The sequence below is a fragment of the Anomaloglossus baeobatrachus genome, chromosome 6 (assembly GCF_048569485.1).
Source record: "Anomaloglossus baeobatrachus isolate aAnoBae1 chromosome 6, aAnoBae1.hap1, whole genome shotgun sequence".
Lineage (NCBI taxonomy): Eukaryota > Metazoa > Chordata > Amphibia > Anura > Aromobatidae > Anomaloglossus > Anomaloglossus baeobatrachus.
The window spans coordinates 94,334,483-94,361,960 of NC_134358.1; the positions used below are offsets into that span (position 1 = coordinate 94,334,483).

General features: G+C 42.8%; 1 protein-coding gene across 1 annotated transcript in view; it reads left to right on the forward strand.

The window, feature by feature from the left end:
* Positions 1 to 27,478, forward strand: part of CNGB3 (cyclic nucleotide gated channel subunit beta 3) — a 262,617-nt gene that overhangs the window by 217,544 nt on the left and 17,595 nt on the right. Inside the window, exons 14-15 of the mRNA XM_075316272.1 lie at positions 7,673 to 7,791; positions 15,392 to 15,538. Of these exons, the coding sequence (XP_075172387.1) occupies positions 7,673 to 7,791; positions 15,392 to 15,538 (266 nt within the window). The remainder of the gene's footprint in view (positions 1 to 7,672; positions 7,792 to 15,391; positions 15,539 to 27,478) is intronic.

Here is a 27,478-nt window from a genome sequence, read left to right on the forward strand (position 1 = left end):
CTTCCATGTCAGTACACAAGTATACTCAATATAGATATTTTAATACTTATTCCTTATAAAAACTTAATTAATAAACTATGCCCTCCAACATAAACAGAACTGTGAACGTATATGTCTTACTATAAAATATTTGATAACTAGATGTATTAATTTTAATGCTTTTTTAACAGAGGTGCTGCAAATATCTTTCCACTAGTCTGACTAGACAAAAGTACAATAGCCACGTTTAGGATGCCACTAGGTACACTGACTGTTTGCTAGTATAATGGCTTAGTTAAAAAGAGTTTGAGTGTGCAATGCAGGCAGAGGTGCTGCAAATATCTTTGCACTAGTGGGACTATAGCAAAGTCCAATAGCCACGTTTAGGATGCCACTAGGTACACTGACTGTTTGCTAGTATAATGGCTTAGTTAAAAAGCGTTTGAGTGTGTAATGCAGGCAGACGTGCTGCAAATATCTTTCCACTAGTGTGACTACACAAAAGTACAATAGCCATGTTTAGGATGCCACTAGGTACACTGACTGTTTGCTAGTATAATGGCTTAGTTAAAAAGAGTTTGAGTGTGCAATGCAGGCAGAGGTGCTGCAAATAACTTTCCACTAGTGTGACTACACAAAAGTACAATAGCCACGTTTAGGATGCCACTAGGTACACTGACTGTTTGCTAGTATAATGGCTTAGTTAAAAAGAGTTTGAGTGTGCAATGCAGGCAGAGGTGCTGCAAATATCTTTGCACTAGTGGGACTATAGCAAAGTCCAATAGCCACGTTTAGGATGCCACTAGGTACACTGACTGTTTGCTAGTATAATGGCTTAGTTAAAAAGCGTTTGAGTGTGTAATGCAGGCAGACGTGCTGCAAATATCTTTCCACTAGTGTGACTACACAAAAGTACAATAGCCATGTTTAGGATGCCACTAGGTACACTGACTGTTTGCTAGTATAATGGCTTAGTTAAAAAGAGTTTGAGTGTGCAATGCAGGCAGAGGTGCTGCAAATAACTTTCCACTAGTGTGACTACACAAAAGTCCAATAGCCACGTTTAGGATGCCACTAGGAACACTGACTGTTTGCTAGTATAATGGCTTAGTTATAATGAGTTGGAGTGTGCAGAGGACAGGAGGGTACAGTGCCAGGATTGTGGGGCTCTGGGTAGAGGAATGGAAGCCTGCCTTTCTATTCCCTCCTAATGGGGAAATGCAGCGACGAAATCCCTGACCTTGGCTACACAAACGCTGTCTCTGTTTTCAGGACCTGTCACCTATGGCTCTGACCCTGCCGGTACGAGCCCTTAAAAGGACTGATAGAAAGTGCTCTCCCTAAGCTGTCCAGCGCTGTGTATGGAGCGCATACAGCAGTATCGGCGATAGGACAAAGGACGGAGCTGCGCCAGTGATGTCTGACACCAAGGACGCAGAAGAGATAATGGCGTCCAGATGGGCAGATACTCGTTTTTATAATGCAGGGACATGTGACATGGACATCCTATCACACATGCCGTTGCTTCTCTGGCTAAAAGTCCACTTAGCTGTGTGTGTGTCTGGGATTGGCTGACATGCTGGCCCGCCCCACAAGACGCGCGCGCTTAGGGAAGGAAGACAAGGAAACAAAAAAAAAATGCCGATCGCCATTATACAAACAGCAGTGATCTGAAGGCGCTGTTCCCGCACACTATACACTGAAATGTCATAATAGTGTGAGTCACAGAGTGACTTACACTATTACAGCGGAAAGCCAGCTAGGAATTAGCTGTTTTTTTGCTGCTAGAACCGTTCTCAAACGTTTCTAGTACTATCGAGCTTTTGCAAAAAGCTCGAGTTCTAGTTCGATCTAGAACAGGCCCCAAAATCACTCGAGCCTAGAACTGGAGAACCTCGAACCGCGAACCGCGCTCAACTCTAGTCATCAGGGTGCAGAGGCAGTGGTCATCAGTGCGGCTTGTTTCACTGGCTCGGCTACTTCCTGTGCGATGTGCACAATGACAGTCCATTCTCTATTGCCAGCTCAGATCAGCAGTGACGAATCGTGATGGGCGGACTCACAAGTACCCGGGATCAGCAGGTCCAACCATGTTAAAAAAAAATGTCTGGTTCGGGCCTGGAATTGATTCTGGATATCTGTCCGGATGCCGGTCTCCATATAAGTCTACGGGGACCAGAATCCGGCGCTTTAAAATGGTGGTGGAAGGTATAGGGGATTGGAGCAGGCGAATTATACTTACTGAGTCTCCATGAGGTTCTAACACTACTTCCAGCGCCACTCATTATCCTTCATACATATTCACTGCTTCCCCCACGCACCGGCAGTCCCCGTGTTTCTGAATATTTGCAGTCAGACGCGCCCTCACCCTGTATGACAGTGTGTCTGACTGCAACCAATCAAAGGCACTGTGTGTGCATCTCTATTGCTGTAAAAAATAAATATTTAAATTGGTGTAGGGTCCCCCCTAATTATGATACCCAGCACAAATAAAGCATATGGCTACAGGCAACAGCCCACAGCCATGTGTCTATCTTGGCTGTTTATCAAAATAAGAGGAACCACATGCGAGTTTGTTTTTTTAATTATTTAAATAAATAATTTTAAAAATTGGAATGCGGTCCCCCAATTTTGATACCCAGCCATGATAAAGGCAACAGATGGCAGCTGGTATTCTCAGAGTGGGGAGACCCATGCTTATTGGCCTCCACAGCCTAAAAATAGTAGCCTGCAGCTGCCCATAATTCTTTCATTCATTAGATTAACAGCCCACAGCTATCAGGCTTTATAATGGTTGGGTATGAAAATTGGGGGGAATGTACGCCTTTTAATTATTTATTTAAATAGTTTTAAAAAAAAACAAAAAACAAACACCATGCATTTCCTCTTATTTTACACAGGCAATATAAGCGCATGACTGGGGGCTGCATCCTGTAGCCATATGCTTTATCTGTGCTGGGTATAATAATATAGGCAGACTCTATGCCAATTTTTTTAATTTATTTTTACACCATAATAGGGACCTGCAGACAGGGTCTGTGATTGCAAGCAGTCAGACACTCTGTCACACAGGCTGGGGATGCGTCTGTATGCCAGGACTGCTGGTGGGCAGGAAGAATCAGTGAATATGTATGAAGCTAATGAGCGGCCCTGGAAGAAGAATGAGATGCCCCTGAAGCAATGTTACAGTCACGCCAGAGACCGGTAAGTATAGTGCACTTACTTTATTCTTATTTTCTTTATTTTTCCTTTATATTTTTTTATTTCCCGAGTTCTCAGACCTGGATCATTATCCGGAGTTCCCTGAGCACTGAGGTACTTTTGAACCAGCGTGAATCCGGCCTTTTGCAGTCCTGGTCCACCCATCATTAGTAAAAAATCATCAACAGTATGCTGTCAGAATATATGGATAGCAGAGACGAGTGACCCACAGTAATCTAAGTGCTCTGTTGCTGGCTTGTCACTGCTGACCTGGCCTGGTAACACAGAGTGCACTGTCATTGTGCACATCGCACAGTGCCCAGCACACAGGGACTAGCTCTGGCCCTGAAACGAATGTCACTAATAATGCTTACTTTCATGGAGAGGAAAAGCTGCGGCAGTGAACACAGCCTCTTACTCCTGATGACGTTTTGAGCATCCCAGCATGCACTGTGATTCTCAAACGAAGCGTCATCAGACAGGAAGTAGGGAAAACAAACCGCATAGTAGTTAGATAGTGTAGTTATGGAGGGAGAGGGAATTTTTTATGCCAGTATATTAGAAATGAGTTAAGAGTATGGCATTAACTAGATACAGTAGGGATTTAGATGTCATTTTTTGCCTTTGAACCCCCCGTTTAAATACTTAAACCCTTTTTGACATATGGCATACTGGGTACATCACTGTCAGCTCCCTGACTTTGATGCTGGCTCGCGAGCCATCATCTGACTCTATCAACCGCAGATGGAGTTGAGCTCCGCCACGGCTGTTAACCTGTTAAGTGTCACTGTCCATCTGGGACAGCGGCATTTATACCGGTCTGGCTGGGGGGCACATTGTTCTAACAGCTCATCGGTACTACCATAATTTGGTTGCATGACACAGATGGGTGGCTGAGACAGCCAGGGGTCTGCTGATAACCTGTGTGCCTGTAATGATGGTATTCTTGTGAAAGCCAGCACCTGGCTGGTGTTCATAGGAGACCATGATTTTTCATATCTACAGCAATATTGTGGCATTACTGTATATAGCACAAGTGATCAGATGATCGCAGGTTCAAGTGCCCTAAAAGCACTAACAAATACAGTGAAAAATAAAAAATGGACTAAATATAAAAAACAAAAATATTTCAAGTTCAAGTCACCCCCCTTTTCCCCCATTAAAAATTAAGAAATAAAAAAATAAACATTATTTTATATTCCTGCGTTCTCAAAAGTCCGATCTATCAAATTCTAAAATAAATTAATCAGTAAACGTTGGAACAAAAAAATAATCAAAACAACAGAATTGAGGATTTTCAGCTGCCGCAACCACACCAAAAAATGTACCGTAATAACAGCCGATCAAAAAATGATATCTACCCCACAACTCTATCAATAAAAACTTTGGATACGGACACAAAAGCCTGAAGTATCTAAAAAAGTTAAAACTTTTGGAAAATGCATCACAAGCAAATTTTTTATATTTTTTTTACAGGTTTCTTAATTTTTTTCACCATTTAAATAAAACAAAAACTATGCATGTTTGGTATCTCGTTAATCATACTGACCTGAAAAAATGATATCAGCAAGACCATTTATATTGTAGAATGAAAGTTGTAAATAAAAAAAAAATGTAAAAAAAAGTTGTGGAATTGCGCTTTTTTTTGCTATATTGGCATTTTTTACATATTTTTCCCACTTTCTTGTACATCACATGATAAAATAAATGATAACATTCAAAAGTAAAACTTGTCATACAAAAAACAAGCCCTCAGACGACTGTGTGGACTTAAAAATAAAAAAGTTATGTCTCATGGAGTAAGGGGAGGAAAAAAACAAATGCACAAAAATGAAAAATCGCCTGGTTCTTGAGGGGTTAATATACATAAAGACCTCAATTTATTCTTGTGGTTTCTGTAGTTTTTTTGAGTAATTTACCTTTTTAATGGATTCATTAAAAGTGCCTTATTTTCTATGGGCGCAATTCATAACACTGGTCAACAGAAAAAAAAAAATCTCTATCTGCTTTGAAAATGGGTGGTTTTAACTAATTTTGTGGTGTTGATTTTAGTGGAAAAGTCAGATTCTTTCTATCACGTCACATTTAATAGATACACAGTATGTTAAGAAAGACGATAAGAAACTATTAGGACTACTTAAAAGCTACACTATCAATGTCATAAAGTCGTATGTTCTTCGAGAACCTGCAGAATCAACAAAGGATGTAGCTCGGTCAATGTTTGGGCAGGCAACGCAGTGTCCACAAGGTACACAACCTACTCTAGGAGTCACGGATCCAAAATACATTTAAAAAATCTGCAATATCTAAAAAATCTCATGTGATACACCATTTCTGATGGTATATCTGGAATCTGGAGGTAAAAATACATATGATTTGGTATATTACAAACCAAATGCAATTTTATTGTTCACCAGTGTAATTAGACATCAGCGAACATGAAAAGTAAAGTTCGGTGTTTGTTGGAGTTCGGGTGCTTTACAAATGCTATGCTATATGCTTGGTGCCCTGTGCAAGCCGATTGCAGTGTTTGAATAGCTCACACTGGGGGTAAAATCAGCGTTATCAGATGTAGTGTGCATTCAAAAAAAGGGAAGAAGCGCACACACCCCTGGAAGTGCTCTGTTTATGGCTGGCTGTATGTGAGACCCGAACTGCCCAATCAGTGACTTCCAATGAGGTTCAGGTCAAGTCCGGGTCCAGAACAGAACTTTATCTAATGTCCGGCTGAACCCGCTAGACCGAATTTCAACAGGTCCGCTCATTTCTATCCATAATGTAAAATGTGCCCGTTTTGTGCCGCGCGTTTTGTGTTTTGCACCTTTTTTTGTTTGCATCATATTCCCCATTTAATTCAGCCTTTTTTTAAGCCTATTTTATATGGTTTCTCCTTAATTTAGTTTTTTTCTTTACGTCACACTGATTCCAGGGTTTAGACTTCTCATATATTTTTGCCTGATTAATCATTTGCAACTTTTCGAAAAGTCACAAAATTTTCCCTAAATGTACTCCAGTTCCCCCTCCACCTCTTTGTATGCCAGAAGCTTTAGAGCAATTTTTCAGACATTTCTAAAAAGATGCGACATTTTGCTATAAAAGTAAAAAAAAAAAAAAACTGGTTAAAAGCGAAAAGGAGATCATTTTTAACTGCGCAAAATTCAAGAGCAACATGTGCCATTTTCTTGAATTTTGCTCAATAAACATCAGCGAATGGCACAAAATAAAAAAAATAAAAGGTGATTTTAAAAACAAAACGCAAATAATGAATCGGCCCAATTCATTATTGTTGTTCCTCGAGTCTTCTGGAGTAATTTGCTTCCTTTTAGTAACTTTAGTATTTGTGCCTTATTCTCTCTGGGTCTGATTCGTTACTGTATTTGCATGTTTGATGTTTTGCGCTTTTTTTTGCTTGCACCAAATTTTCAATTTTTATCACCTGTTTTTTATTTTAGTTTCTCACACTGTTTTGGGTTTTTTTAAGTTGCAAAATTTGCTGCAAATGTTCTCCAGACACCCCTGGGATCCCACCCTGGAGTAAGTTTATGTGTGTAACATATTTAGAAGCAATTTGCACAAGATTTTGAAAAATTTGCAATATTTTTCTCTAAAAAGTCTCAAATCAGGTCAAAGACAAAGATAAAGGTTATTTTTGAGCTTGTACAAAATTCATGAATCGTGTACTCCATTTTGATGAATTTGGAGTAACAAAAAGGCAGTGAATACCGCAAGATAAGTAAATTAAAAAAACCTCAAAAGATTAATCAGGTGCTTAAATGTTGTGCGTCTTTCCTTTTTTATTTTTCCTCTACAACTTTGCTTATTCAGATGCTTTAGACAGATTCATGAAAATTAAGGACTTTTACCAAAAGTCCCATCTTTCTGGAGCATCTCACTCTTGCCTGGAGTAAGGCTACTGGTTGCGTTTTCCACTTTGTGCAATTGTTCAAAGGATTTGTGACTTTTTGTGTTCAAAAAGTTGCAAAAGCTGATTGAATGCAAAAATAAGAAGCATTTTTGATTTGGCGTCAAATTCATGAACTGCGTGCACTATTTTTAAGAATTTGGAGTAAAAAAGGACAGAAAATACCACAAGACAAAAAAGAAAAGTGACTTAAATAAATCACAAATGATGAATCTGGCCCAGGGTCTATGGATATGAGACTTAACGTTGTATAAATCAGACTAATGTTTTGTACAAAAAGGACGCAGTTTGGTATCACAACACTTGGGGAGGGAAGAGCTGAGGTTTATGGCTCCAACATCCACCTTCCTCTGATACAAACTTTGGTCTGAGCAGAACTCTGTTGGACAATATCAACGTGGGACCTCAGAATAGATCTTAAAATAATGGACAGAATATTGAGAAATTGTATAACTTTCCATTATGTAAGGTTATAAGCTGCTTTCTTAGGTCTGTGCATCAGATATTTTCTGTACTGCAATTTTCAAACAAGCACAGCATTGACATTTACCTATTTCCGATATAATACAGGGAGAGATTGGACGAGAGATGTACATCATCAAGCAGGGAGCTGTGCAGGTTCTCGGAGGACCTGATGATAAGAAGGTGCTGGTTACACTGAAGGCTGGAGCTGTGTTTGGAGAAATCAGGTTAATTACATGTTATCTTCAAAGCAGTAGGGATAGGATCTAACAGGTCAATGGCAGCAATGCGCTACCAATGTGACAACATATATGAATGTAGGGCAGTGAGAAAATTTAGTTTACCAAGAGACTTGAAGGGGTTACCTGGCAATAGAAAAAAAGGAAATACATTTCAAAATACCTAAAACCAGAACATCGCACTCATTTTGTCTTGGGCGATGATCAATTTAGGACACTAAAATGGACGCCACCTTGTTACTCTGACAAAAATCTGTCTTAGACCATTCCCACTAAACATATAATATTTCTACTCCAAGGTATTGTTTTTATTTTGAAACACAACATATTCTCATTTGAGGGTATGACCTATTGGCAGTTAAGGGGCTGCGCGATGGGGGCGCGTTTTACCCCTAGTTTTGCAAATTTATTTATGGGACTTAATGAATACCCCCGATCTCTTCTGCCAATATGTTGCATCCTTTTTTTAAAAAAAAAAAAAAAAAGGTACATAGATGACTTTTTTTTTACTTGGACAAGTACTGCCGATGAAGCATCATTATTTGAGGAGAATCTGAAAATGAGTAAGCTGAGTCTTATGTTCACATTTTCCTATTCTAAAAATAAAAAATAATTTTGGGATCCTGTTAAAGATGAGATGGATGACATACTCACAACCACTCATTTTAAAAATATTGATGTACTAGTTGCCCTAAATTCTCCAGTAGTCATAATCCAAAATGGATTAACAGTGAACTTTATGGACAATATTGATATATTCATAAGGACTGCACATTAGATTTGTGATTTTTAAAATTAATCCAATTTACTTAAAAAGAAATTTTTGGAAAAGGGATACCCAAAATTATACTTAGGAACGCATTTAATAGGACAAAAAGATTAAAACAAGGGTATTGTTTAGTTAAAAAAAAGAAAAAAAAATATAATTAAAGTCGAAAATGAGGGATCAAATATTAACCAAAAATATGAAAAAAATAAATCCAGCTTTATCACAACTTTTAATAGACCACGCAAAAATATTGGGAATAGTGTATAAAAAATATTGGCCAATTATTAAGAGTGAAAGCCGCTTTACACACTGCAACATCGCTAGCGATCGCACCTGCCCCCGTCGTGCGAGCGTCACGGGCAAATCACTGTCCATGGCGAACAATATCACTTGTATGCGTCACACGCACATACCTTCCTAACGACGTCACTGTGGCCGGCAAACAAACTCTTTTTTAAGGGGGAGGTTTGTGCGGCGTCACAGTGACGTTACACAGCGGACCACCAATAGAAGCGGAGAGGCGGAGAGCAGCTGCATTACCGTCACGCCCACCTCGTTGCCAGAGGATGCAGGAACGCTGTTATTCGTCGTTCCCGGGGTGTCACACGTAGCGATGTGTGCTGCCTCAGGAACGACGAACAACCTGTGTCCCAAATGAGCAACGATATTTGGGAAACGAACGACGCATCAGCAATCAATGATTTTTGCCGCTTTTTGGATCGTTAGCAGTCGCTCGTAGGTGTCACACGCAACAACGTCGATAACGACGCCGGATGTGCGTCACGAATTCCGTGACTCCAGCGATATCTCGTTAGTGATGTTGTTGCATGTAACGGGGCCTTAACCCTATTTTATCTGAAGTTATTACCACTGCATCTAATATTATATTCAGACAAAATATGAATTTATAGAACTAACTAGCCCCTAGTCACATTGAAAAAATAAAAACAATAAATGGAGCTAGGAAACCATCATTGTTTCCTAATCTTAGGGATTATTACCACTGAGGTAATTCTAAATGTAAATGTTGTCCTATTATAAAACATGGCTGTTTTAGCTTTCAGTCAATGGTCATAAAACAGATTTTATAGATAAACCAGTTTTATAATTCAAGTACATCTTTTATCATCTATTTATTGCAATCTGACTACATTCTTCAAGGTGTAGGGACTAGAATAAGTAATTTCATCAGGTACAGAATCAATAAATATAGGTTCAATATTAAGAATGTTTTTTTTTAATCATAGTTTGTCTAAACATTTCTTACTTGAACACAAATATAATAATTCTATGAATTTATGTTTAAATTTAATTGAAGAATTTGCTGAATATGCAACAAATAGATTTCAGAAACAAGTTACTGGTGATTCATATTGGGAATTCAAATTCTCTACTCTTGCACCGAAGAGATTGAATGAAACCATTGAAAATACTAGGGAGAAAATGAATAAATAAAATAAACAAAGATATAAATAAATAATGAGATTGTTGTAGGAAAGATTTTGTGACAGCAGTTTTAATATATACAGTATCTAATGTGGAGACAGATTTTTTTTACTTTACTCTCTCTCTTTTTATGCAAATAGTTTATATATTGTTTTTAATTAAGTTTAATTGATTGTTGGTAACGTGGTGAATACAGCATCTCTGACCCCTAAGGTACCGTCACACACAGCAACATCGCTAGCAACATCGCTGCTGAGGCACAACTTGCTAGTGATGTTGCTGTGTGTGACATCCAGCAACAACCTGGCCCCTGCTGTGAGGTCGTTGGTTGTTGCTGAATGTCCTGGACCATTTTTTAGTTGTGGCTCTCCCGCTGTGAAGCGCACATCGCTGTGTGTGACAGCGACAGAGCAACAACTAAATGAGCAGGCAGCAGGGAGCCGGCTTCTGCGGACGCTGGTAACCAATGTAAACATCGGGTAACCAAGAAGCCCTTTCCTTGGTTACCCAATATTTACCTTCGTTACCACTGTCCGCCACTCTCAGCTGTCAGTGCCGGCTCCCTGCTCTCTGCACACGTAGCTGGAGTACACATCGGGTAATTAATCCGATGTGTACTGTGGCTAGGAGTGCAGGGAACAGGGAGCCGGCACTGGCAGTGTGAGAGCGGCGGATGCTGGTAACGAAGGTAAATATTGGGTAACCAAGGGAAGGGCTTCTTGGTTATCTGATGTTTACCGTGGTTACCAGCGTCCGCAGAAGCCGGCTCCCTGCTGCCTGCACACGTAGCAGAGTACACATCGGGTAATTAACCCGATGTGTACTGTGGCTAGGTGTGCAGGGAGCCAGCGCTAAGCGGTGTGCGCTGAGAACCAAGGTAAATATCGGGTTGGTTACCCGATATTTGCCTTAGTTACCAAGCGCAGCATGCTTCCACGTGTAGCGACGCTCCAGCGATCCCTGCCAGGTCAGGTTGCTGGTGGGATCGCTGGAGCGTCGCTGAAGGCTACTTTACATGCTGCGATATCGATCCCGATATCGCTAGCGTGGGTACCCGCCCCCATCTGTTGTGCGACACGGGCAAATCGCTGCCCGTGCCGCACAACATCGCGCAGACCCGTCACACATACTTACCTGCCCGGCGACGTCGCTGTGACCGGCGAACCGCCTCTTTTCTAAGGGGGCGGTCCGTGCGGCGTCACAGCGACGTCACTGAGCGGCCGCCCAATAGAAGCGGAGGGGCGGAGATGAGTGGCCGGAACATCCCGCCCACCTCCTTCCTTCCTCATAGCGGCCAGGAGGCAGGTAAGGAGAGGTTCCTCGTTCCTGCGGCGTCACACATAGCGATGTGTGCTGCCGCAGGAGCAACGAACTACATCGTTACTGCTGCAGTAATGATAATCGAGAATGGACCCCCATGTCACCGATGAGCGATTTTGCACGTTTTTGCAACGATGCAAAATCGCTCATCGGTATAACACGCAGCAACATCGCTAATGCGGCCGGATGTGCGTCACAAATTCCGTGACCCCAACGACTCCGCATTATCGATGTCGCAGCGTGTAAAGCCCCCTTAAGTGTGACATCTCACCAGCGACCTCCTAGCAACTTACCAGCGATTACTATCAGGTTGTATCGTTGTTGGGATCGCTGGTAAGTTGTTTAGTGTGACTGGGCCTCTATGTAGTGGTGGAGAACCTTTCTTTGTATTATGCCTGAGGAAGGTGAAACCTGAGGAAGGAGTTAATCTAAATTGGTTTTTATTCTCAAGATTTGTGCTAATTTGGTAGCACCCGGGATACACCACCCCTCTCCTTGTCTTCACTAGAGTGTTAATAGGACAGATGTCTGTGAGCCTGTGCAGTAGAAAGTTCTATACCACCAGGTATCAAGCTATCTCCAGATCACAGCAGCTCCTCACCACCTCTGGTATCTCAAATATTAGACAAGATAGACAGAGTGGCCACTTAATATCGTAGTACCCCTAGTATATCCATTATTAGATCAGATAGATATGGTGGACAGCAGTGTGAATGGCCACTTAATATGGTAGCACCCTTGGTATCTCCAGTATTAGACAAGACAGAAAGGGTCGACAGCAGTGTGAGTGGCCACTTAATATGGTAGCACCCCTTGCATCTCCTGTATTAGACAAGATAGACAGGGTGGTGGACAGCAGTGTGAGTAGACACTTATGCCGTAGCACCCCTGGTATCTCCATTATCAGGTCAGATAGATATGGTGGACAGCAGTGTGAGTGACCACTTAATACCATAGCACCCCTGGTATCTCCAGTAGTAAACAAGATAGACAGGGTGGACAGCAGTGTGAATGGCCACTTAATACCATAGCACACCTGATATCTCCAGTATTAGACAAGATAGACAGGGTGGACAGCAGTGTGAATGGCCACTTAATACCATAGCATCCCTGGTATCTCCAGTATTAGACAAGATAGACAGGGTGGACAGCAATGTTAATAGCCTCTTAATACTATAGCAGCCCTGGTATCTCCAGTATTAGACAAGATAGACAGGGTGGACAGCAGTGTGGGCATACTCTTCTTACCTCAGCACTCCCGGTATCTCCAGTATTAGACCAGTAACACAGGATGAACAGCAGTGTCAGCAGTTTCTTCTTACTTCAGCAGGCCTGATATCTCCTATATTAAATCACCATACTCACTAGGAGCACATATTCCTGTACGTGAAGGGAGGGGGCAGAGCTTGGGCCACATGCTCACAAACACCATTGAAATTAATATGGTAGGACAGTGTAACAAGATGGCTGCCATTGTAGTGTTCTAGTTGTGTCCTCCCAAGACAAAACAAATTTAATATGTCCGTGATGAGCCATAAAGTTACGACTCTCTTCCAAATAGAGCATTTAATAAGGGAATAAAATTATACTCATAATGATGACGACAATGATGATGATGATAGTAATGTTGATTGAACATATAACACAGACAATTTGTATACATTACTTGTGGAAAAACAGATAAGGAATCATTCACATCACATTTGTGGCATATACAATACCTGAGGTATATGTTTTTCCTTTTTCTTCTGATACAACTTCTAAACAGCTGTAACCATAAATGTGTGCTACAGCTATTCAGTGGGTGAAATATGTTGTGAACATGTCCACCAATGTTGAGAGTAAATACATTTCTAATGCTGCTATTGCCATGAATTTTTCATCAGATGTTAATAACAACCCATCCAATCCAGGAAAAGAAATCAAACCATAGATGTCCAGAAATTAAGTTATGTGTAATAATGAGAAATTACACACTGAAAAAGTATTGAGCACACTTACTAAAGTTTATTTAATACTTTGTACAAAAGCCTTTGTTGGTGATGACAGCTTCAAGACGCCTCCTGTATGGCGATATTAGTCACATGCATTGCTCAGGTGTGATTTTGAGTCAATCTTTCACACAAACACTCTTCAAATCAATCCTCACAGTCCTGTGGGCTACTTCTATGAACTTTAAGCTTCAGTTCCTTCTGTAAATTATCTATTGGATCAAGGTCAGGTGTTTGGCTCGCCATTCTAGCAGTTTTATTTTCTTTCTCTGAAACTAATTCAGACTTTCCTTGGCTGTGTGTTTGGGATCAGTCTTCCTTAAGTGTCCACCCTCGTTTCACTTTCATCATTCTAGTGAATGGAAGCTGATTTTCATCAAGAATGTCTTAGTACATTTGTCCATTCATCTTTCCTTCAATTATATGAAGTTTGCCATTACTGTATGCTGACAAATAGTCCCATATCATTCCCACCTCCAAACTTAACTGTTGGTATGGTGTTAAAGGTCTCCAAACATGGTGTGTATTATGGCATCCAAAAAGTTCACTTTTGGTTTCATCTTACCCAACTATACTCTAACAGTATTTCCCAGGCTGATCTAAGTTGTTGAGCAAGCTTTGAACACTCATGAGACATGCTTTTTGTGCAGCAATGGAGTCTTTCATGGTCAGTATGCATACAGGCCATGGAAGTTGAGTCCATTACTTATTGTGTTCTTTGAAACAACTGTACCTGCTGATTCCGGGTCTTTCTGTACATCTCCACAGGTGGTTCTTGGCTGTTGGACATCTCTTCAGATAATTATTTTCACTCCTCGGTCTGAAATCTTGCGGGTCATGGTCTGTTTATGGTGAAACTATGTTCTTTACACTTCCAGATGATGGCACCATTAATGAACACTGGAACCTTCAGTAGTTTAGAAATTCTGTAACCAATGCCATCAGTATTTTTTTGCAAAAATAAGGTTGTGAAAGTCTTGACACAGCTCACTGATTTTACACATCATGAGATGTTTCTTGTGAGGCACCTTGGTAATGAGACACCTCTTTATAGGACATCAATTGAACCAGCTGATATTTTTCAATAAGTGGCAGAATTGCTCTCTAATTACTTAAAGATTTCAGTTGGTGTTTTGGCTTTCTGTGTTTTTTTTCACCTCTCTTTCTCCATGTGTTCAATACTTTTTCCTCTGTGTCATTTTTCATTATTACACATCACTAAATTTATGGTCATTAAAGGGGGCTTTACACACTGCTATATTGCTAAGGAAATATCGTCGGGGTCACGGTGGTTGTGACGCACATCCGGCCTCATTAGTGAGATCTCAGCATGTGACTCCTCTGAGCGACCGTAAACGATCGCAAAAGAGGGAAAAATCGGTGGTCATGGAGAGGTCGTCCTAAAACAAAATATCATTTTCTGCTCAGTAGCGATGTGGTTTGTCGCTTCTGCGGCAGCACACATCGCTGTGTGTGACACCGCAGGAGCGACAACCATCACCTTACCTCCGTCCACCGGAAAAGGAGGAAGGAAGGAGGTGGGCGGCATGTTCCGGCCTTTCATCTCCTCCCCTCCCCGCCAGGGGGCGGTTCGCTGGCCACAGGGATGTCGCAGAGCAGGTATGTGCGTGTGATGCTGCCGTAGCGATAATGTTCGCTACAGCAGTGATCACCACATATAGGCCGTACGATGGGGGCGTGTGCTATTGCGCTCGACATCACTAGCAATTGCTAGCGATGTCGCACCTTGTAAAACCCGCTTTATAGTTTGATTTCTTTGTCTGTGTGGATTGGATGGGTTGTTACCAACATCTGGTGAGAATTTCATGTGAATAGCACCTTTAGAAATGTATTTACTCAGAAAATTGGTGACACTTTCAATACGTCTTTCTTCCGCTGTATATGTTAATAGCACATCCATATTTACCAAGAGTTTTGGATATGTCACAATATGCAGTATGATACATAGAGGTCATAAACGTGGACTGAAATGATTAGAAATATTGGTACTATACTCTCACCTCTTATTATTCCTCACATCAAGAACTGCTATTTCTCTCAGTCTCTTAGCCGCCGGAGGGGGGAATCGCAGAACGGCTAACGTGGCGGCTCATGGATTCGCAAATCTTTTCATTCTGGATAAGAAGACTCTTAGTGAAATTTTGGTTCACTATCCAGATTCGAAGAAGTTACTTACAAAGAAAGCCAAGTATGTTCTACTGTAAAAGAATAATACTAATAATAATAATAATAATAATGTTATACTGTATACTAATGCCATACTGTAGATAGATATTTTTGTGTCTGAAACTCATTTGAGCATTTTTTTTTGTACAGATATCCACTCCAAAATCCACAATTCTGCTGTTTTGGTGAACTAAGCCTAAAAGTTCTCTTCAAAAGTTACACTCTTAGCGTATTCTATAGTGTCAGCAGGTTGTACACCAATACCAGGCATTTCTAACTATAGCCTTGAGGAGAGTAACGCCGTATTGAGCAGAATGAAGCATTAATCCTCTATTGTGCTAGTGTATAATTTCACAACAGGCCATTTAATGATTTGATGAGGACATTTCAGATCATTAATTACTCAGCCAATCAATTAGTTTAATTTACCAGTTCATGGTTAAGGAAATTCTCAATCGTGACCTATTAGGGGTCCTCAAGCTGTTAATTATGGATCATTGCAAAACGAGGAAAAAATTAAGCTGAAATGTAAAATGACTCCATAGCAAAACATCTTGTATAATCACTGGGTAAATTCAGGGAAATTAAGAGACCTTGAAATTGGGGAAGCATCTGAAAATAAGTAGAGATGATCACATCGATACCCTAGAATTTACTTTGAGTCAAATTTCCAGATATTTCCTGATATTCACGGATTCAAACAGTTTGCAATTCGATTCTCATGGATCAGCAAAAAACTGACCTGCCCCCATTTCACACACTGCTGGAGAGTCAAAAATGATGTCAGGCGCAAACAGGCAGGCTTCCTCATCATGCCCTGCAGCTTCCATATCACAGGTTCTAAAGCATTAAATCATGGGAGGCTATCACGGCAAGTTAAAAAGACAGGAGTTGACTGAGGGGCGCCATTTTATGCTTTTACAGAGTAGACGTCAGAGCTCATTCAACATAGAAACAGAAAAAGGCCAAAATTGTATTCGGTTGTACTTCGGCACTCGTGTTGAGTTACTTTGAAAATGGGACTGTTAGTTAGTCTGAATAATAATCATAAGATGCCATGGTCAGACCATCAGCAGATTTTGCTTTCAGTACCATCTTTATGCTGATGACACACAGCTATACACCTCATCCCCTGAGCTCACCCCTGGTGTACTACAGAACACAAGTGACTGCCTGACTGCAGTTTGCAACATCATGTCTGCTCTCTATCTGAAACTTAACCTTTCCAAAACTGAACTTCTTCTTTTCCCTCCATCTTCCAACTTTCCTCAACCTGACATCTCCCTCTCTGTGTGTGGCACAACGATAAGTCCTAGGCCGCAAGCCCGCTGCCTGGGGGTTATACTTGACACTGATCTCTCCTTCACCTCCCACATACAATCTCTTGCCCGCACCTGCCGCTTGCACCTCAAGAACATCTCTAGAATCCGCCCCTTTCTCACTATGGAAACGACAAAAACCCTCACCGTGGCCCTGATCCACTCTCGCTTGGACTACTGTAACTCTCTATTAATTGGTCTCCCCCTAACTAGACTCTCTCCTCTACAGTCAATCCTTAATGCAGCAGCCAGGGTCACCTATCTGGCTAACCGCTACTCGGATGCCTCTGCTCTGTGCCAGTCATTGCACTGGCTGCCCATATATCATAGGATCCAATTCAAACTGCTTGTTCTCACCCACAAAGCTCTCCACAGTGCGGCACCCCCCTACATCTCCAACCTCCTCTTTGTCTATCAGTCCACACGTTCTCTACGCTCTGCAAGCGACTTTCGACTAACATCCACACTAATTCGAACCTCCCACTCCCGGATCCAAGACTTCTTCCGAGCTGCACCAACCCTCTGGAACGCTCTACCCCAAGAAGTTAGGACAAATCACAACTTACTCAGCTTCAGACGCACCCTAAAGACGCATCTTTTTAGGGCGGCCTATCACACTCCCTAATCAGATCCGATTCACATAGTCCCTCTACAACCTCTCACAACATAGCTCCACATCAAACTCCATGGCACCCAAAGGCATCTCAAGGCTCGGGCCCACTGGTCCAGGAAACCATTATCCAGCCCCATTTCCGTGAGATGGTTGAATTGTCATTGTAAATAAGCACTTGAACCTTGCCTCTCCCCCCATCTCATTGTAGATTGTAAGCTCTCACGAGCAGGGTTGTATTTTTTTTTCCCTCTAAATATTGTATTTCTATAACTGTTACTTGTTTGTATATGATCCTCCTGAATTGTAAAGCGCTACGGAATATGTTGGCGCTATAGAAATAAAGATTATTATTATTATTATTATTATTAAGATTCAAGATAAGGAAGTGCTGTAACTGCATAGTCAGTGTAACACAGACAGGGAAGCCATCATTTTCAGGCCACCTCTTTTTTTTGCAGACATATGTTTGGGGAGGTCTGATTTGACTTGGTGAGAGGCCTTTGACTGTGGGACTAAAGGGGGGACGATTCTTCTTGTGGAGAGTATCAAGTTGACGTAAAGATACTTACAGGTCATGCAATGCTGCTCTTGGAATATAAATATGCAGAAGGAACAAGAAGCACCAGTTATTAGATGTAGCAAACCTAAAAGTCAATATGAAACCGAACAAAGTAAATTCAGTTCACCCCTCTTCACTCCAGGATCCACCACCGATGCACAGAAATGCCCTGACCCGGGCGGAAAGGCCAATCAAAAAGGAAAAAAAAAACAGCATCGAATGTAAGGAGAATAGTTGAAAAAAACTGTGAAATAAAAAAATATACCTCAAAATTAATTGGAGATGAATAATCCATATATTACTTGTTAGATAGATAACTTGATCTGGTGGGAATCACAGTTTTGTTCAACTATTCTCCTTCCATTCGATGCTGGATTTTTTTCTCCTTTTTAAAAGTCTATATCAACCCTCAGATCTCATGCTTTGTATTGAGGAGGAGCAACAGCCCAGAACACGTGTCTGCAAATAGAATTTGTGGTTTGGCTTCTTATCCTAAGTCATCGTTATTGACTTTTATGATTGCTACATTCCATAGGTGGTGCCAGAGGTCAAGTCCTCTGCCTTCAAAAGAGACTAGTTGTATACTTAAGTTTCCAGAGGAGCATTGCATGGCCTATAAGTCTCCTTACACCGGCTTGGCACTCTCCACAAAGAGAAATGTTTACCCTTAGACCCTAAAGAGATACAATATTTTTTTTAAGCAGATGTATTAAATAAAGTTGCCTTTTAAGCTAAACTCCATATTTACGAGGGGCTGCTGATAAATCTTTGACTTTGATACATTTTTGTTTCTATGGTAACGAATGTTACATCACATGAAAGCCTTATGTGTCTCATAAATGTTTTCAAAATTTTGTGTTTGTTACTTATGGTAACAGTGTTCTATGCATGAACAAAATGGTGGAGTCTACTACAATATTCACAGCAACTGAGAGCAGAGGATGGATACATTTCTTGTATCTGCAAGGAAAGTCCGCAAAGGATATTTATGGTGATATGTCGCAGACATTGGGGGATCAATGCCCTTCATATTCCACAGTTAAGAACTGGGTTGGAAAATTTAAAATGGGCCACTTTAGCACCAATGATGAGGAACGTCCTCGACGCCCGAGAGTGGTTGTTGTTGTTCCGGAGATCGTCGATGCTGTGCACAACCTCATGTTGGAGAATTGACGAATTTCAGCTAAAGCAATAACAGACATCATAGGGATTTCCCATGAACGTGTTTGTGCCATTATTCATGAACATTTAGACATGAGGAACCTATCTGCAAAGTGGGTCTCCAAGTGTTTGACAACAGATGAGAGAAGCAGCGAGTGTAAACTTCCCGGTCCATTTGTCAGAGTTTCCGGACTGAAAAGAACTTCCTTGATCGACTGGTCACTATGGAGAGACCTGGATTTATTTGTATGACCCTGAAAACAAGGAGCAGTCAAAAGAGTGGAAGCACAGTGGTTCTCCTCGTCCAAAGAAGTTCAAGGTGCAAAAATCAGCCACTAAGGTGATGGCATCTGTGTTCTGGGATAAGGAGGGCGTACTGCTAGTGGACTACCTTCAAAAGGGTTCCACCATCAATGCAAGGTATTACATTGCACTTTTGGACCAATTGAAGGCAGCTCTGAAGACCAAAAGGCGCGGCAAACGGTCCAAAGGAATTTTGTTCCTGTAAGACAATGCCTCCGCTTACACTGCACAAGCGACCACAGCAAAACTGGCAGAGCTGGGCTTCCAGCTGGTTGACCACCCACCTTATTCACCAGATCTAGCTCCCTCAGACTATCATCTGTTTCCAAACCTGAAGAAACACCTCAAGGGTACCAAATTTCATACCATTTCTGATGCCATGGCTGCTACGGATGCTTGGTTTAAGGCACAACCTAAATCCTTGTTTTTGTAAGGCTTACAGAACTTGGAATACCGATGTAAGAAGTGTGTTGACATCAGTAGAGAGTATGTGGAATAAATGTAAAGTTTCATCAGCCTATCTCATTTTTTTCTGGGTAAAGCCAAAGACTTATCAGCAGCCCCTCATATTAAGCCCCTTCCAAGTTTTTTTTTTTACATTTATGAAGTTTCTGAAAAATACATAACTTACAGTAATATGAAATACTCCCTAAATGTCTAATAATACTTTGTCACACATGGACATAGTTACACAGTTATACACAGGGGGACATATTCACACTTTTACAACAAAAGTACATTTTCACTGCACATCAGAATCTTTTTTTTCCACACAAAAACAGATAGGCTTTTATAAATGCACATGTGCAGGTATGATATTACATACACACATATGATTTTGAATATAAACATCTTATAAACATTTTATATTCACACGCATGATTTTCTATATATACTGTATATACATATTTATGTGATTTTACATATTCCACATATAAGTTTTTAAATACACAGATGCATATTTTATATACACATATGAACACTGACAGGCAAAGATAGAAGTGGCCCCTGTGCAAGAAGAGTGTATGGGCCCTATTCAATCTAATAGTTTATTATAATGTACAATTCCGCTTGCTTTGGCACTTGTAGAGCTGCACAGGTTGGGCTAATGATATGTCCACCCCTAAACATGACATTTAATACACACCGGGAAATATTTTAGATACACACACAATTTTAGACACATACAATATACAAAGTCACAAGATTTTACATATACCCACATATGAGTTTGTATACACAAAGGCATTTTTTATGCACACATAAAAATTCATTTACACAGATGCCCAAATTATTATATACATACTGTGTATGTGTGTAATTTAACACACTCAGGAATTTCCAAAAGGTGCAGGGGCAGACATACAGGGCTGCCACAAGGATTTTCAGGGCCCCATACTGGCAACATTTTTGGGCCCCCTTGAGACACCGCCCAGGTTCCACCCTAACTTCGCCTCCACTCCTCAAATCTTCCACAGTACCACCACCACTCTTGTAATAACTTCACTCCTGCACTATATCATCACTAATCACACATTAATAGTTCTCATCACACACCGTCTGCTGGCTGTGTATATATATATTTATAGGGTGTGTGTTTGTATGTTTTTTATATATATATATATATATATATATATATATATGCGCATATGCGGTATATACACACACAGTCATGGCTAAAGGTATTGGCACCCTTGAAGTTGTTCCAGAAAATGAAGTATTTCTCTGAGAAAATTATGATAATAATACACCTCGTAAACTGTCCCTCTCCATAATACACCCTCTACACCGCCCCCACTCTATTCTATCTCTCCCACACTGCCCTATGTAAAATATCCCCCCACATATACAGAGGGGCAGTGTAATATTCCCCCACACACTGCCCCTCTGTATAATATCCCCTCACAAACACTACCCCCTGTATAATATCCCCCCCACACACTGCCCCTCTGTATAATATCCCCCACAGAAAAATATAAACAATTCTTGAAAGAAACTACACAAAGAAATGCTTCTATGGACAACTTTCTTTGTAGTATTGAATTTCAAAGTCATTTTTCCGTGAAGTGCTACAACCCCTTCAGTCAACTGATCAGTGCTGGTGTCAGGAGTTTAATCCTCCACTGATGCAATATTGATGACCTATTATATGGATAAGCTATCAATATTAAAGTATCAAACAAAATCAATAAAAAACAGCTATGTGATGTGCATGGAAAGACCTAATGCTCAATGCCGCCAACAATATATTCTTGACTATTTTGTTACAATATGCGGATCTGAGGATCTTCTATATGTTCTCCTGCGCTCTGATGCTTTATTGCTCAGCCTTCCTGTGCGGTCTTCCTCTTTTGATACTCCTGCATGGTGGACAAGAGAGCATTAGCTGCTGGTCAGCAACAAGAAGTATGGAAGAACACACAAATTATACACAGACACCAACTGTCTGCTGTACGTGTTTTTTACGCAGCCATAGACTTGAATTGGCTCTTTTCATTCATGCTACTGGAAAAAAATGGCCATGTCTCCATGTCTTCTGCATGGACACACGATCCATGAAAAACCACGGACATGTGAATAGCATCATAGATTATAATGGACACTAGTTTTATTCTTGAAAAAAAATAGATATAACACGCATGTGTAACACTGAAATCTGAATGAGGCCTCAATAAAATAAAACAAGTCAGTTTAACTATGTCTTAGGCCACATTCAGACGTCCGTGTTGAACATACGTGTTCCTTACATTTTTTTCAAGGACACAAATAGTTCTCATTATAATCTATGGTGCTATTCACATGTCTTTGAGTTTTCATGGACCGGGTGTCCGTGCATAAGTCCTCATTCACTAAGTGGTTTTCATCAGAGTGTCATCACTGAGGACAAAGAAAATAAAAAGTTTCTCTATCTTTTCCTGTCTATCAGTCGGCGAAAAACAGACATCATATGGAAGGCATCAAAGAGCGGTCTGATTTTTTTTCACTGACCCAAAGACTTTCATGACCGGATTTGATCTGAAATTCATTGATTTTGCACAGACTACATGGTTCACAAAAATTCATGACAGATGAACAGCCCCATAAACTGTCATTGGTATGAGTATCCATGAAAAAAATGTATAGCACACGTATGTGAAAAACTGACGTGTGAATGAGCAAAAACTCATTAACATGTCTCTGTTTTTGTTCTGGTATCACGGTTGAAAAGGGCCAATACAAGTCTATAGGTCCGGAAAAAAAACAGCCTCCTGAGTGTTGAACTTCCCCCCCAAGGTCCCCCTTTGCTTAAGGCTTCTGAGCGTAATTCCCCAGCTCACCCATTGCAGGCAGGATCCTGAGTGTTGAAACCCCCAAGGTATCCAGTTACAGGAAGGCTCCTGTGTGTCATCCTCCCAGATTGCCCATTGCAGGCAGGCTCTTGAGTGTCATCGCCCCTGCTCCCCCAATGCAGCCAGGATTCTGAATGTAGTCCCCCCCAGATCCCCTGTTGCAGGCAGGCTCCTGAGTATCGTCGTCCCCCCAGCTCCCCCTTTACAGGCAGGCTCCTGACTGTCATTTTCCTCCATTGCAGTCAGGCTCCTGAGTGTCTTCCTCCCCAGCTCTCCCATTGCACGTAGGCTCCTGAGTGTCTTCCTCCCCAGCTCCCCCATTGCAGGAAGGGTCCTGAGTGTCTTATTCCCCAGCTCTCCCATTGCACGTAGGCTCCTGAGTGTCTTCCTCCCAAGCTCCCCCATTGCAGGAAGGGTCCTGAGTGTCTTCCTCCCCCAGCTCTCCCATTGCACGTAGGCTCCTGAGTGTCTTCCTCCCCAGCTCCCCCATTGCAGGAAGGGTCCTGAGTGTCTTATTCCCCAGCTCTCCCATTGCACGTAGGCTCCTGAGTGTCTTCCTCCCAAGCTCCCCCATTGAGGGCAGGCTCCTGAGTATCTTCTGTACCACCCACTGGGCAGGGGTTAAGCTTACTCGTCGCTGGGCCAGTGATGTCGGGTCTGGGATGTCACGGGTGGCCCTTGCCCAGTTTCGTGGCCTCGAGACGTACAATAAAAGGGAGGAGGATGGAGGATGATTGGGATGATAGGAGTTGTCTCGTGACGCCACCTGCGGTATGCAGCCAGGGATTAGCCGCCGCTGGTGTCGCAGCTGGGATAGTTCAGTTTCCCGCAGGCAAAGCTAGGCCCCAGGGAGGATGATGGAGGTAGTAGTAGCTGTTGGTGCCGAAGCGCGGGGCATCGGCAGTTGCGGTTTCAGGTCTTTAGTCACTGTCCTTTAGTTGCCTGGGGGTACCGGTCTCTGCCGTGATGGGCTCCAGCCGCTCCCAGATAAGAACCCGGGCTGAGCTTCCTGCTCCAAGCCTCAGGCTCTGTGAAGAAAAAGAAGGAAGAAAGTGGTGTCGTGCTGCCAGAACTGAAGTCCCGACTTGACTGTGGGTTGTGTCCAGGTTGCTCCTACGTCTACCCCAAGTGGTGCCCGCCCCCAGGTGGTTGTCCTAGTAACCGGGAAAATCCCATGCTTCGTGATGGTCACCCCCCTCTCTACCCTAGTTCAGTCCCCAGTGAGAAGGCACTTAAGGCTATGTTCACATTTCCATCACAATCTGACGCCTTGAGGAATTACGGTATCCTGCAAAATATTTTCTATTAGCGACGGATTATGACTGATAGTCAGGCGTCGGATGCAACGCAGGGCCATCAGTCGTTTACTGACTGACCGTCATGCGGGAGCTACGCTGAATGTAACTTTTTTTGTGCAGCGGATCGATTTTTTACTGTGAGCATGCGCACAGTAAAAAAACATGATCCACTGTAAATGCAGTTCCAGCGGTCGGAACAATTGCTCAGAAAAGCCGATCAGCCAACGGTCGGCTTTTCTGAGCAATCAGCTGATCGCCCGGCGGCCGGCTTTTGAGAGCAATCAGCTGATCGCCCGGCTTTTCTTTGCGATCAGCTGATTGCTCAGAAAAGCCGGCCACCAGGCGATCAGCTGATTGCTCAAAAAAGCCAGCTGCTGAGCGATCAGCTAATTGCTCAGAAAAGCCGGCTGCCGGTCGCTCAGCTGATTGCTCAGAAAAGCCGGCTGCCGGGCAATCAGCTGATCGCTCAGAAAACCCGACAGCTGGCTTTTCTGAGCAATTAACTGATCACCCGGTGGCCGGCTTTTGTGAACGATCAGCTGATCGCCCGGAGACCGGCTTTTGAGAGCAATCAGCTGATCGTTCTCTCTCTCGTTTTTATACTGAAATCATTTCACGGAATCCGCTTTCTCATGCCACCCGTTGTACAACGCATCAGTCACAAGCGTCAAGCAACGCAGGTGACTGATGCAAAAAAACGGAAATGTGAACATAGCCTTAGCTGTATGTAAGGTGAAATGTGGAAACACTGGTGATTAACCCCCTCCTTATCCGATATGAATACTGCACCTTAAAGGGAACCAAACATCAGGATTTTCATGTATAAGGTGCAGCCAGTGCAACACTGGCACTATCAGGCACAGTGTGTACATACCATTAGGGTGCAGCTCGGGTGTTTAGTCAGTGAAATCAAACTTTATAAAGTTTGAAAATTCGTGCACTTTTTGATTGACGTGTGCACCTCTCTCCTAATGTCCAGGCGTGTTATGGACGTTTATCCCCGCCTTCCCCCCACCTCCTGTTCCTCCCTCTCACTGGCTGTATGTAAATTTCTCTCTTCAGAAACATGGCGCCGGAGTTGGCACCTGCGCATAGCGCTTATCTCCGGCGCCATGTTTCTGAAGCCAGCTGTACTTAGTATTTTGCAGGAGAGGGCGGCACATGCGCCCTCGCTTCTTCAGATCCCGTTGTGACCTCGGGAGCGTGCGTGTTCACAACAGGACTGCAGAACAGCTGATGAGAGGACGCGATTACCTGCACTGTACCCAGTGTGCTCCACCTCAGTAGCCAGTTCAGACAAGCTTGGATCTAGGGAGCGAGAGTTGCTGCAGCCAAATAATCACTGAGAATCCTGCCTGGCCTGCCCTATACAGAGACTATGCTCAGTGTTGATAGCCGGTACAATGAAACCTGTTACTCTATGTAGCATGAAGTGAAGCTGGCTGAGATCACTTAAAAATGTGGCCATCTATAGGCATCTCAGGATTCCCATGCAGCCCTAAACATCTGAAGGAGACCAGTCCAGTTGGCTCATGTCCTCCTGCCTTTCACCCTCCACCTGCACCCAGGCTGCTCAACCTCTGCAGCTCAGCACACTGATTAGCTTAGTGACACTCAGTAACAAAGCTATAGATGAGCTCATAGCACAGAGACTGAGGCTGCAAGATGTAAGAGAGCACTTCATGTAACTGTGATGCCCTGGCAAAACCTGGTAGTCATACAGTTTTAGGCCCCTGCACAACACCTCTCCCACACAGGGTTAAAGCAGCTGACCTGAAATCCTAGTCACCCCCTCAGGGTAGGACAGACACACCAGTGGGCGGGACCAGGCGAATGGAGAACGCCCACCTTGGGGTCTGGAGAACCCGGGGCGGGAAAACAGTTCAGTTAAGTCTAAGTTGAAGTGGAGTGAAAGTGGAGCTCAGGCAGTCAAGGCCTGAAGTTCAAGGCAGGGGTTGGAGCCCTGGCATGCTGGCTAGGTGGCAGACGGTGACCAGTGGCAGGAGGAGACGGGAAGACGGCTGCCGGAGATCCGAGGTGGACCGGGGCAGGGTTGTAGTCTGCCGGTACCGACACCGGAGAACTAACCCGGAAACCGTGCACAAAAGGGGGTACTTGGACCCTGAAGCCAGGACCGGCACCAACGGCCTAGCTAATTAACCAATTGAGGGCAGGATTATAGGTCCTGTCCCAACCTAAGTCCCGAAAAGTAGACAACCACCCACAGAGAGTGATAGGGCATCCGCCAGGGCCCGGTAGATCCCACGGGTCAGCGTCTGACGGGCACGGCTCCCAACCAAAGGACCGGGAGCGGACTCCCATGTTACACACCGGGAAGTCCACTACAGAAAATACAGAGTGCAGAGGAAAGAGTCATTGATCACCAGCCCGGGTGGTGGACCAGATACACCCGTCTGCGGAGGCCGGCCACCATCACCTTGGTTTACCACAAGAACTGTGTGTTTATTGACACCACACATCCGTGCAACCTCATCCAGCACAAGGACAACCGAACTGTAAGTGTGCTGATCCCTGCAATCCTGCACAACACTGGGCCCCAGGGCATCCACCCCTACCCACGGAGGGGTTAATATCCAGCTGCCATCACATCTTCCCCGGCATCCCATAACAGCAGCGGTGGTGCCGCATCTCACCACACACCGTGGGTGGCGTCACAGACAGTTTACAGCAAATCCTGTACAATTACGTCCCCTTTTATTCGAAGTGTCCGCGCGACCCCCGGGTCTGGTAGAGTCCCTCGAGCCATACCACAGATCCGAATCCGAGCAGCACTGGCTGCTGGCACAGGGGACGGGGGTGGCACCTGACCATAATCATTACACCCCCGAGTACAAGTTCCATACATTAAAAATATAGAAAGTATTTGTTCATGAAAAACAGACATCTGAATGAGACCTAACAGTAGAGGGTGGAGCAGTGCCCTCCCCAATGCTGCTAACCACTGTCACGGTTGCAGAGATCATGGAAGCTCAGCAGATGTCAATAGAGCTTCCACGGTTTAGATCAGGGATCTCAAACTCAGCTGGGTGTATGGGCTGCACACAGAAAAAAAATAATTTGAGGGGCCTCATTCTTTTCAGGACAAAGTGACATTGTTAGTGGTACTATTTTTTCTTTCCATACACCCTTGGATCACTGTTTTTGAGCATTTTTCATTTGTTTATTATAACAAATGTGTATATATATATATATATATATATATATGTATGTTTATATGCACTGTATATACTGTATATGTGTATATACCAGGGGGCATTGCTCTAGAATCACTGCGTTGAGAAACACGTGATGGTGTCTCCGCGGTGTTGGATGTTGATCTCCCTAAGGTCAGCCGTCCTTGCTTATGTAGTCTTCTACTA